The sequence below is a fragment of the Hypomesus nipponensis genome, chromosome 21 (assembly GCF_054491055.1).
Source record: "Hypomesus nipponensis isolate SF chromosome 21, ASM5449105v1, whole genome shotgun sequence".
Classification (NCBI taxonomy): domain Eukaryota; kingdom Metazoa; phylum Chordata; class Actinopteri; order Osmeriformes; family Osmeridae; genus Hypomesus; species Hypomesus nipponensis.
Window position 1 is genome coordinate 6,249,897 of NC_140381.1, and position 13,516 is coordinate 6,263,412.

The 13,516-nt window shown below is 47.6% G+C and overlaps 1 protein-coding gene across 5 annotated transcripts in view; it reads right to left on the reverse strand.

Annotated features, from left to right (window-relative positions):
* The window catches only part of rptor (regulatory associated protein of MTOR, complex 1), a 101,291-nt gene extending 90,633 nt beyond the window's left edge, over window positions 1-10,658 (reverse strand). For all 5 annotated transcript variants that reach the window (XM_084685706.1, XM_084685709.1, XM_084685708.1 and 2 more), the window contains exons 1-3: window positions 10,212-10,658; window positions 9,343-9,517; window positions 840-942 (exon numbers count right to left, since the gene is read on the reverse strand). In XM_084685706.1, the coding sequence (XP_084541832.1) occupies window positions 840-942; window positions 9,343-9,510 (271 nt within the window). In that variant the 5' untranslated portion in view covers window positions 9,511-9,517; window positions 10,212-10,658. The remainder of the gene's footprint in view (window positions 1-839; window positions 943-9,342; window positions 9,518-10,211) is intronic.
* Window positions 10,659-13,516: the final 2,858 nt, after the last annotated feature.

Genomic DNA, 13,516 nt, shown 5'->3' on the forward strand with positions numbered 1-13,516 from the left:
TGTTTCCCTACTCTAACACACCTGATTCAAATGAATGGTCGTTAGCAGGCTTCTGCAAAGCTCGAAAACGACTCACTCATTTGAATCAGGCGTGTTGGAGCAGGGAAACATCTAAAACGTGCAGGGCAGGGGGTCCCTGAGGACCAGGGTTGGGAACCACTGCTATAAGGGACCAGGGTGGAGTGGGGGAATTGCGAGGTATCAAGATTTTGGCGTGGCCAATGAGGGGGGGAGTTATTGACTGAAGTTCTCCCCCACAAGGCTAGCGGATGTGTTGCTGATCACGTCCTGTCTGAGTGTGCTGAGATGTGGGGCACACCTCTTAAGGAAGGCCATACGGCGTTTGGCGAAAAACCACGACGAACGGAACCTCGCGATGGCGGACGTCATCATGACGCCACAGTTCCTGTCGAGGCTTGGATCTAGTTGTCAATGAAGCTTGCTGGAACTATGGATGTAGTCTGGGAAGCAGGTAGTATGAGCATCATATGTTTGCTCTGCTTGGAGTGGCTGTGTCTTACTGCAGTAGTCTAGATAAGGCATTAGTGTGGAGAGCATTTCAGGTTGTTCCCCTTGCCCCAGAATAAACTCTGCGCATCTGTCAGTCAGCTGTCCTCAACCTGCACTGGGGAAAAGAAGTCCTTCTCTAGTTCAGTTTCTTTGTTTCTCGCTTTCCAAAACTCCCCGTCACAAAAAAGATCTTCTGAGGCGCGGGCCCAGAGGAACGCGGCGCGTCTGTGTCGAGTCCTCTGCTGCTGTCGTATGGAAGGCCTTTCATGTTTCCGCTTGATTTCGCCTGGGGGGTCTGTGATTGTGTGTGTGTGTGTGTGTGGTCTTACCTATCCAGCACTCCAGCCTGGCACAGGGGGAAGTCTTGACCACGTCAGGTGGGTCGACTCCTACATTGAGACACAACACCAGGGCTACGCTCACTGTCTTCATCTGGAGAGAGAGAGAGGGGGAGAGAGGGAGGGGGGGAAGAGAGAAAGACAGAGACAGAGACGGAGACGGGAACGGAGACGGAGACGGAGAGGCAAGACGGAGAGGGAGAGGGAGAGGTAGAGGGAGAGAAGGTCAGATACAAATCATGGTCAACCTCCCGACTATTCAATCAATCATTTCATTAGTGAGTCAGTGGTCAAACAAACAAGCATTTGTGGCCTCGCCCTCTGGCATGGCTGGGCAGATTCATTGGCTGGTCTGTTGGCAGGTTTATGTCTAGTTGGCTGGCATGATAGGCCAGATACTTAGCTTCTTAGCTACATGTTTTAAGCTTCGGTAATGAACATATTAGTGGGCTGTAGAGAAGGGGGAGTGATGGAGACAAAAGAGAGAGAAATGGAGAGACGGAGTGAAAGCAAGAGGCTAGCAAGGTAGAGTTCGCACAGTATCCACATCAACACACACTGATGCAACAGATCCACACCAACACACACACACACACTGCAATCTTGAGTCACTGACACCCCGGTCCCTGTCTGCTCACGTGTCACCCAATAGACTCAGAGACAGCAGGTGACAGACAGACCAATCAATGACCTCTGTATTACAGTGTCCCTGTGAGGTACGTGACTTCACTTCCTGGCCAATCCAATGTCCTGCTCGGCTGCTTTGAGCAGGGGTCAGCTACGTATGCACGGGTCAATAGGAGCGATGGGGCTATGAGTCATGTCTGCGCGTGTGAGCGTGTGTCAGTGTGCATATACAGTACATGTGTGTGTGTGTTTTACACACTTATGCCACCTATTCAGCCACCCTGTATTGACTGGTGACTTGTCACCTCCTGTATAGATGAGTTTGGCGTTGAAGGAGGTGCGACTGTCTCACAATCCTAGGATGCACAACCGCTGCAGTGTTGCTTATATCATGTGGGAGCACTATGGGCCTTTCTATGGCTATGTCAATACAACAGTACCATGGCATAGGGCACTGGTGTGGTCTTATTCCCATGTCAGACAAATAACACCACGGTAACACAATGCATACAGACTCAGCAGGCGAGTGCCCTGCTCTTTTGTGGCCTTTGGAAGGTGTGTGTGTGTGTCTCTGTGTGTGTCTCTGTGTGTGTCTCTGTGTGTGTCTCTGTGTGTGTCTCTGTGTGTGTCTCTGTGTGTGTCTCTGTGTGTGTCTCTGTGTGTGTCTCTGTGTGTGTCTCTGTGTGTGTCTCTGTGTGTGTCTCTGTGTGTGTCTCTGTGTGTGTCTCTGTGTGTGTCTCTGTGTGTGTCTCTGTGTGTGTCTCTGTGTGTGTCTCTGTGTGTGTCTCTGTGTGTGTCTCTGTGTGTGTCTCTGTGTGTGTCTCTGTGTGTGTATCGTTATGAAGGTAATTAAGGAGCTCTGCCTTCTCCCTCGGGCTAGTGAAAAGGTCAGTGTGCTGGGGAGACCCACAAGAAGAGAAACATTTGCGGATGATATCTCACACACTCTCACACACACACACACACACACACACACACACACACACACACACACACACACACACACACACACACACACACAGCGGGACAGTTGACCCAGCACAGTCTCACAAACTGGTGTCATAGTTTTGCATGAAGGCCCATAAGGTAGGCTACTTCCAAAGCATGATCACATGACCCAAAACATTTGTAGGCAGAACATTCGCCCGCATTTCTTCCTCCCCAGAATGGCGTTCATGCTGCAGCATGCAGATGTGAAAACCCTCTCATACACATCTCACTGAGCCTCTAATCAGAGCAGGGTCGCTAAGCAGCACTGTGTAAATGCTTCCCCATACATACATATACACACACACACACACACACACACACACACACAAGCGAGGGCGCCAAGGTGATTACCATCACGGCAAAAATAAATTATTTGTTTCCACCGGCATCAAATGTGAGGCAATTAATAAAAGATTTTGATACCCATTTGTAATGGAGATGTATTGGGGAATAGAGTTTTTTCTGTTTTACTCATCATTGGACTTAAGTGGCATTTAGGCTTGACAGCGACCAGATGCGCTCCCCATTGATTCCCCCTCATCCCTCTCCTGCATCCAGACGTGTGCATTCATTCCCCACTGGCAGCAACCTGTCATTTACCTTGGAAACACAGACTAGTCTAGCCTGGCTGCCAGCCCAATTTAGCCCCGCCCACAAAAAAATTGGGTCGGGAAGTTGGGTCTGGAGGGGCTCGTATTGGTGACAAACAAAGACCAGGAGCTGGTAGGACCAATGAAATTGCCAGGGCGGGCTTTATACGATGATGGCCAGATGATCAACAGTAACGTAATCAACATCGTCACGAAAGAGCGCTTGGGTTGAATTTGTTTTCAACAAACAACATATTACGTTGCTCTGATTGGTTGTAGGTCTATCCAATTGAGCAAAGAGGCATTTGTTTTACGAGAACGGTTGAAACCCGCCCCATAGTCACAGCCCAACGGAGAGTTATCAGACTTATATTCTGACTAGACTTATGAGTATGACAACGTCAGGCTAAGACCAGTCAGGATTGTGGTCGAAAGTCAAGCCTTTCACTGCCACAAAATCCCAATGACTCTTAATGTGCATCTGACAATAAACTTGAACTTCAAAAAAGGAGTGTTTTGGGCCGGATGTGGGAAGTATAAATTATGAAAAATAAAAGTGGGTTGGGTTAGGGTTTGAGCTTGTTTAGGTCTGGGAGGGGGGCGGGCGGGGGGGGGGGGGGGGGGAACAGGCCGATACAGAGACCCAGATCAGGGGGAACAGGCCGATACAGAGACCCAGATCAGGGGAACAGGCCGATACAGAGACCCAGATCAGGGGGGGGAACAGGCCGATACAGAGACCCAGATCAGGGGGAACAGGCCGATACAGAGACCCAGATCAGGGGGGGGGAACAGGCCGATACAGAGACCCAGATCAGGGGGAACAGGCCGATACAGAGACCCAGATCAGGGGAACAGGCCGATACAGAGACCCAGATCAGGGGACAACCTGAGCTACCGTGCTGGGCTGGACTGGACTGGGTGACATAATCACACAGTGTCAGTCCGTCAGAGCAAACACCCTCTGAGCCGCCACATCACCTGGATGACTCACACACCTTCCCGACAGGGAGATAACAACAACATGTATTATTTAACGACAAAAAACCTAGAGCCTGTAGATCAGGAGTCTGGCCTTGCCTCTTAATGTGATGGTGAACATTAATCTGAGGGGATAGTCTCTGTTAATGTGATGGTGAACATTAATCTGAGGGGATAGTCTCTGTTAATGTGATGGTGAACATTAATCTGAGGGGATAGTCTCTGTTAATGTGATGGTGAACATTAATCTGAGGGGATAGTCTCTGTTAATGTGATGGTGAACATTAATCTGAGGGGATAGTCTCTGTTAATGTGATGGTGAACATTAATCTGAGGGGATAGTCTCTGTTAATGTGATGGTGAACATTAATCTGAGTCTCTACGAAACAACATTTTTATACAGGTCTCCTGGACCTCGTGGATTTCCAATAACCTCATAAATCCTGCTGTGTGTCGACGTGCGACAGGGCCGGAGGAAGAGAGCAAACACACTGGCCGACGTGCTAACATTTTCACTGAGAGAATTCATTAAACGGACTGGTAAATATGATGTTTGTCTGGGTGCGTTGCCAGACAACACGCACAGCCCTAATTGATCAAGATCCATATGGCGAGAAGCATGTATGTGTGCATACAGTACATGCAGTGCATGCAGTACATGCAGTGCATACAGTACATACAGTGCATACAGTACATGCAGTACATACAGTACATGCAGTACATGCAGTGCATGCAGTGCATACAGTGCATACAGTGCATACAGTGCATACAGTGCATACAGTGCATGCAGTACATACAGTACATACAGTACATGCAGTGCATTCAGTACATGCAGTACATGCAGTGCATACAGTGCATACAGTGCATACAGTGCATTCAGTACATGCAGTGCATGCAGTACATTCAGTGCATGCAGTGCATACCGTACATACAGTGCATACAGTACACAGCATACATACACACGACACAGCATGCACACACAGTGCGGACGCACACACACTCGCGCAAAAAAATGTGTGTGTAATCGACTGGATTGGCAACTCCCCCTCTCTCATTAAGAACACGGCGTGGGACTACAGGCGACACACGCCATTTCCTCCCCCCCACCCCCTCCCCCCTTCCCTTTACAGCCCCTCCTTGCATACAGATCAATGGTCAGTGATTATTCCATTTGTAAGACCTGCGATAAATGAAGGCCCATTAAAACCAGTGGGAGCATTGATCCTCCCTGCAGGCTGAGCAGGGGCCCTTGCCAGGCCAGGGACATCCAGCAGGCTGGAGGCCCCCGGGTCATCCCAGCCCTCCAGCCCCCCAGCCCCCCCTGGTGCTTAGCAGGCTGCCAGCACGGCACTAAGTGAGCTGAGCAAACTGAGACTCGGAGGGGCGACGGAGTCTTGGGTGTCAGGCTTATGTGACACACAAACACACAGGACACACACGCAGGTACACACACACGTACACACACACAGGACATGCACACAAATGACAGACACAGACACACAAACACGCACAACTTCACTGGCATCCCGTTTTCCTCGCCCTGTGTCCGTCTATGTCAACATCTATTAGGCTAAGACTCCCATCTCCACCCAGCCTGCAGCTTTCAGCAAGGCCGAGTCCTCCCATCTCCCAACATTTCTTTGGTTGCCATGACAATACGCGTGTTAGAGCATGACAGACTAACAAAAGGAAACGGAACACTATTCTATTACAGACACAGAACTATTAGGATCGTCGACAGGCAGACATAACCAGGGTCAGCAATTAGCGGACTTGATACCGCCGCGAGTCTGTAAGGATGTAGTGTAAATCCCTTTAGGACAAGCCAGCACTCCCTGGAGCATAAATTTCAATATCATAGAAGATTAAGAGAGTGAGAATGCTCATCTTCGTGAGTAAAGAGAAGGGGAGCCCATTACAATTCTGAATGATAGGTGTGAGCTACTGATTTTAAAAGGACGCAAATAAATATTGTTTTCAGGCGTTAATGACTGGATGTGTGCAGTGTAGGTAGGTAATGAACTGTGTGCATTGACTGCACTTATTTAGCAGAATTACTTATTGATACAGAAAGCAGATGAATATTTATGGCACTCCTGGGTACACAGCAGTGCTCCCCAGTGTTTTATTAGTGTTTGCAAATGATTAAACATTGACTGTTTCTTTATAGTGTTGTTATATAAGAGAGAGAGAGAGAGAGAGAGAGAGAGAGAGAGAGAGAGAGAGAGAGAGAGACACAGAGAGAGAGAGACATAGAGAGAGATATAGAGAGAGAGAGATATAGAGAGAGAGAGATATAGAGAGAGAGAGAGAGAGAGAGAGAGAGAGAGAGAGAGAGGATGGAGAGGGCAGAGGGGAATAGGAGAGATAGGAGATAAAGGGGAATACAAGGAGAGCGGAGGGGACAGACAGCAAGAGAGAAGACAAAAAGGAGGAGAGATGGCGGGAAAATGAACGATAGGAGGCCGAGAGAAAGACCAAGGAGGGGGGGAGAGAGAGAGAGAGAGAGAGAGAGAGAGAGAGAGAGAGAGAGAGAGAGAGAGAGAGAGAGAAAGAGATGCATGCGTGAGCATGCTTGGTTGGGTAGATCTGTATATGTTCCCATGTCCCTTATACAACATGATCAACAAATGGGGGAAGTGAGCCAGTCCTCCATCTCAAGTGCTGGTGTCTCCCCCTACTGTGTGTGTGTGTGCCTGTGTCTCCATGGGTCACCAATCATCTGATACACATATCAGCCCTCACGTGTCACGGCACTGGGGAATTCTCAGAGGGGCTTGTGGACAGCCACCACAGGGACGTATGGTGGTACAAACTGAAAACGAGGCCATACACATCCCTCTGAAAGGAAGGGCCAGAGGCCGACAGTGAAACCATCACAAACAAACAGGTGCGTCCACACGCCCGCACCTCGACGTGGCTCCGGCCTTGCCCTGGCTCAGAGGCGGAGAGACGCATGGTGAATAGCCTTGGTCCGCCTCGGGGCCTCGGCGTACGTGAAATACTTTAGCGAAGACGTGCCTCTGCTCGAACAAGGAGGCCATCACTACAGGGCTCATCATGGTGAGAGACTCCCTGCCAGACCTTCCTATTCCAATACTCTCATCATCACTCTGTCATGCCAGACATCATGCCACATCACAGAGACTAACCTTGATAAGTCAGTTTTCACCCGTCGTGTGACAACAGCTACTGTAGCGCAAGACGCGCCGCAGAGTGGGTTAGAGGCCACAGCGTTTGTGTTGTGTTACGGTCACTCTAACGACAAAGTGTTTCTCCCCTTTCCACCTCTTCCGCTCGCCTGTCTGAGTCTCCCAGATGGACCGACAGAGAGCCGTGAACCAGCTCTGTGAGTTTGCAGGGAAATCCAAGTGCGAGGGGGGGGGGGGGGGGTTGAGAAACACACTATGGGGTTTCATCTGAACAAGGCTCTGACGGCTCCTTAAGCCCCAAGCCGTCAGTCCACGTCCTTAGCATCTGCCTAACTGGACAGGTTTTGTTTCCGGTTGTTTCCGGTTGGGTGCAATTTCAATGCAGTGCAGTGCAGTGCAGTCGCAGCGCAAACACAGAAGGCCTGACCCTGAACTTAACCTCAACGGAGCCCCCTGAACACAATTCAAACACTTGCGCCTAGCTGGTGCCCACGGCGACACGGTCACAACTCAATCTCAGACACCTCTGCAGGGACTGAACCTCCCATCTTGAGTGATGGGCCTTGGAATTGGTCCACCCCCCACCCCCCGCGACTCTTATCCACAGACGGCAGAATGTGTCTGACTGTAGTGTGAACTGCTGATTTCCCACGATGCAGCACATCATTTATTGACCACTCAATAGCCCCGTCACGTGACCCCCCCCCCTTCCTTCCTGACAAAGGTTTTAACCATTGAAATGCCAAATCAGCTGAGACTCTTTTCCCAATTAGGCTATCTGTTCGGAATCGATCAGCCGATCGATCAGTTTAAATCAACCTGCGTGACCAGAGTGGAGAAAACACGACCCAGCCCAGCAAAGATAGAAAACCTGGGGTTCGCCAAGATGGGGGGGGGGGGGGGGGGTGATGCTGTAAATCAACAGAAAGCCCAACACAGCATTGAATATAATTCATAAAACACCAGGAGACACATCCGGAAAGGTGGCTAAAATAGGTTTTGGGATACATTTTTTGTCAAAGCCTTGCAAACTCATTTACAGCTTGTAATGAATATGAGGCCCGTGCTTCATAGTAAATTCTCCTTCAACGTTCCCTGAAGCCTAGTAGTTCATACGGCAGCACAGTGTAATTCAAAGTCATAACAGCTGAGGGGGTGTTAAAATTTTCATTTTGGGCAGAGCGTCTAATAGCCGGTGGGGAAACTAAGACCGCCAGAGTAATGCATGTCAGTGTGACATTTGGCATTATTGCGGCTATAGCTCTCCATAGCTACCTGGCCGCTGCAGGGATCAAACGCTAGCTACCTTTGTAATAAAAGTTCTATCGGGTTTAACAGATGAGCAGAAAAGCTCACACTTACCATCCACGGGGGGAAAGCCTTGAATTTAGACTTTGTCAATGCCTCGTGTTAGCCTTAAGCTGGGTAACATTAATTATCTGTGATCAAAAATAATGCCAGACACCAAGGCAAACTGTTCCAGGGTTCAGAAGACACAGACACGACCCACTTGGACACGACAGATGTCCTGTTTAGACACCGAGAGGGTGACAGTGGTTTGATCCTACGTCAACCTGTTTATAAGAGTTCATAAGTAAAACTTCAACAGACTATTTCCCTTGACAGGTTATAAACAATTCAGCGTCAGCTGCAGCTAGGAAACTTTGCTTTGATGTTAGCATAATGAATGGCCTACACCTTCATTACCCAAGAGGCCCAAAACTGTATAAAGCATTTAAAGCTACGTCTGTTCTTACCCCTCTGTCTGATCCTTCTCTTATTCTAATTGCCTCAACAAGGGAATTCCATGGTTATTTGTATCAATACTAGACCAGCACTATCATTTACCATACCATGCGAAAATGAAGAATGTATCCACAACTCACAACACCACATGCACTGAGCTGAAGACCAAGAGGCAGAAGTAACCGCGGCGCACATTTCCTGAACTGTATACACACATAACAGACAACATGAGAAAGGTCAGAGAGAGAGAGAGAGAGAGAGAGAGAGAGAGAGAGAGAGAGAGAGAGAGAGAGAGAGAGAGAGAGACAAAGGACCTCAGAGTTCTCAACGTTCTCGTATTCTGATTCTCTCCCTGTGAACATTCTGATTCTCTCTCTGAACATTCTGATTCTCTCTGAACATTCTTACCCTATCCTTCATCCTCCAGCTTTGTGCCAGGGCCTTGGAGCCCTCGATCTTCTCAGAGTGGCGTTTCTTCATAAAGGCCAGCGGAAGGTTCCAGTCAGTCATATCCGCCTCCTCTTCCTCCGCCAGGCCCACGACCGGCGAGTGCAGCAGCTCTGAGTCCATTTTCATCAGGGCCCTACAGGACAGAGAAGGAGGAGGGGAAGTGGTTGAGATCAAGCAGGGGGACATCGGTTACAGTGAAGAAAGAAGGATTAGTCACTAGTGGGTAGCTGCTGGTGTGCTTGACAGTATTTTGTACACATTCAGAGATGTTAGGCTATTTAGCAACAACAAAAGATCCTTGCTATTGAATGCTTACGTTTCCAAACTAGTGATAGTAGTCTATCAAAAAAATAACTTTAAGGCGGTTAAATTGACCAGCTTGACAGCTCATGCCGTTAGCTAGCTCAATCATGAAGACAGATTAAAGTTAGCGAACCTGCCAAGCTTGCTAACATGCTACCTAACTGACTGTAAGATAGTAAGATAATGATAATTCTGCACAGCACTGTACTCGTGCAAAGCGGTGGGTGTGTTAGGCAAAATCATGCTTTGGCGATAAAGCTAGCCTGCTAGCAGTATCAAGTTTGACAGGCTAACACACTGCTAGCATTCCACACTAGCTAGCTTGTGTGACATGCAACATTTTGACGTTGACCAGATGACAAGGAGCTAATCCTGACACATGTGCTCACTACACAGACTACACATGTTTTGCGTCGTCTATTGCATGCAAAACATTTCAACATGACTAGCCACCGGTACATGTCAGGTAGTAGAGATGTGCAGAAATGGCGCTTTTCACATGGGGGGAGCATGCAAATGCAGACCTTGGCGCGGTAGAATTCTGCTCGATTCGGGCTTGGAAACCTCTCCGGCTTCTGACTATGACAGATGCTGTAGCGCACACAACTCTGGTCAAGAAATTGTAAGGTAGCGTCCACAATTTGTAGATGATGTCAAAGCCGTCAAATCCAAGTTCAAGCGGTATGTGTTTGCAGGGGAATCTGCGGTTTCTTTCCCCACCACGGCGGCTCTTCGCTATGGGAAGGGGCTCGAGACGAGGCCCATCTTCACACGGACACTCTGCCACAGCCACACCACGCGCTGTCAGGCTCGAGCTGACGCTGTTTCTTGTCGTGGAGTCTCGCCACACAACAGTGTGTCGCCGTAGCTACTTTAGAACAAGTGTTGCCGTGATATAAACGGAAAATGTCAACAATTTCTCCCGAGAGATACTTATTTAGCACTTTTGCAAGGGCGCAGCCATCTTGGGATGATCCCATAATGCACCGTGGCATAGAGGGAGGTGTTAAAAATCACCAAAAAATATCAGCATTGTCAATGACTGCCTTTGACAGTTCAAAACTAAAAAATATCGATGAATCAGGCATTGATCTGAAATAACCTATGAAGACTGCCTTTGGGATCCGTTTACATAATACCAGAATGATGCATATGTGTCATAAAGTGCACAGGGCACAAACCCAGCATGAAAATATAAGTAATGAATGTTAAACTAAATATAATAGTAGGTTTGTTAGTATTATGAGGCCTACATACATCTTTATAATGCCACACTAATCTAGTTTCACAAAATAACTGATAAATTATTCAGTAAAAGCAAAGTGAAAAATCACACATGAAAAAATATATGACACAAGGAACTTGTGAAATTGAAAATGGAAGGCATTTTTATTGCAACTCCCTTTTCCGTGGTCACATCACTGTTTTCACTTCTTACATTCCAGTTTTTCCTCTTCCTTTTCTGTCTTTCTTTCAGTCAAGGTTACCTTTTGTGTTTGCTAAATTACACCTTCCTGTTTTCACCACTTGTGCCTGCCAAACAAGGGAATTTTCAGGGAGAACACCTGCGTCTTGATTGGTCCCTGTTCTCCTCTGCTGTCTGTCTCTGAGATCATTCCTCAAACAGCAGGAGTTTGAAGAGTGCTTTTGACCGAAGACATCCTCCATCTGTTGCTCAAATCGCTCAAACACACTTTCTGTTTCTTTGTGCGAAAACCAAAAAACTAAACACACAGTAACATGGTCGGCATTGTTAAAATAACCAACAAATCAAACTATATCCGTATAGCACATTATATACAGGGAATCAACTGTGATTCTTGTTCACATTTAGTCATTTAGCAGACGCTCTTGTCCAGGGCGACTTTCAGTAAGTACGGGGACATTCCTCCCGAGGCAAGTAGGGTGCAGTTCCTTGCCCAAGAACACAATGTAATTTGGCTCGGCCGGGAATCGAACTGGCGACCTTCAGATTACCAGCCCGATTCCCTCACCGTTCAGCCACCTGACTCCAAAGCGTTTGTGTGTTCGAGTCTGGCTCCTGCATGAGGGAAACGATAGCCTTTCTCACGTCTCTGTCACTGCCATCTATGATGTGGCAAAGCCGGGTCTGTCTCTCCCCTCTTATGGACGGACACTGAACAACAACGTTTCAGTTACACACAGCCTCCCAACCAGGCGTTCAGCTCATCAGAAAACATGAAAGTTGTATGCCAGACAGACCGGGCCATGAAAAAGCCCCTCTCCATGCATTCGCCGGTGCAGTAATCATCCAAATGTCCTTTCAGAGGTACTGGTGAACACCCAGCAAGCACCCCTCCATACAGCAATCAGCAGATGTGTGAGAAACTCATAAACGCTTCAAGCTGAAGCTGTTCTCTCCTCCCTGGTCCCAGTGTCCACTTTGTTGGGGAAACCAATCCCAGCTCTGAGGTGTGATGGAGGTTGGGACCCTGTGATGGCTGGCAGGAGAGGGAGGGAAGGAGGGAGGGAGGGAGGGAAGGGATAGATTGTACCTTTCCCAGCTCTCCTTCTCTCCCTTCTTCGTTATTTTTTCAGATTGGGAGCATGGTGACATGATCAACTGGGGCTCAATCTGGAACTTGGACCTGTTCCCAGAGACAAATCAGACAGGAAGAAGAAAAGCTGAAATCTCCCTCTGTCTCTGAGTGAGGACTGATTACAACGGTGCCGGCAAGAGAGAAGAAGAAAAAGGGAGCGACGCAAAGGACGATCTGACAACACTGTAAGGAGGGACAGACAGAGAAGAGGAAGTGTGAGCGACATGTCAGGAAGTGATGATTGAAAGAAACAGATTGAGAGAGGGTGTGTGTAAGAGAAAGACAGAGAAAGCGATTTGTGTTGGACTTCATCACAGTAGCTTTTTTCAGTCATGTGATCTTTTCATGGTGAGTCAACTGTGACTCCTCTGAGACAAGAAACAGGAGACAGCCAAGCCATGATAGAACTTGCGGTCTCTCCCATATGGTAATCAGTATTCAAATGAAGACAGTATGAGACACATCTGGTGATAAGAGATCACATTAGTCAGACTGGCCCACCCTCGAATTGAATCAAACTTATGCGAATCGATGCTTTGACAGCTTTTTGTGGAAAAGCTATATGACCCTTACGAAACGCAATTTGAATCTTGGAGATTCTTTGTGGAAGTCCAGAGGAATCAAAGGACTTTAGAAGTTGTTGTTATGTGTATCTGGAGGATGAGACACCAGTTTTTCTGGCCAGTTTTAATTATGCATGTTGCTATTTTTCTGCCAAGCTAACATTGGACCATCAATAACAACAGTGGGGCAATGATTAATGCTTTGCTTTCTTCAGCGTTATTATTAGCAGTATTTTCTCAAAGTTCAGCTATTTTCTCAGACAGTTATGTGCCAGCTTCGGCCCTCATAACTCACGTTCAAGGTTGATATCTCCATAAAGCAAATCCGTAAATGTGCTTCTTCAAATTTCCATTGCCAATCATTGCTGTAGGAACTTTTTAGAGATATTGGCAGTTTTTCTTGTATTTTCAGTCAGAAAATAGACAATTTTTAATGAGGGTTAAATCAGCTCCAAAAGGAATACTCCTTTAGCCTCCTTTAACATTTCAACATGACTTGGACTCAATCACATTAGTTTCATGAGGCCAGCAGATCTGCAATTTCAGATTACCCTGCCGGTGTAACATCTAGACTCACCCAAGCAGCTACAATATATAAGCAAATCTGACAGCAGCAACCTCTTCTGTAACCTTAGACAGTGCTGTCCAAATAATTATCTGGGAGATATACACAGACGGCCTTCCCGTGCATATGATTCCCCTGTA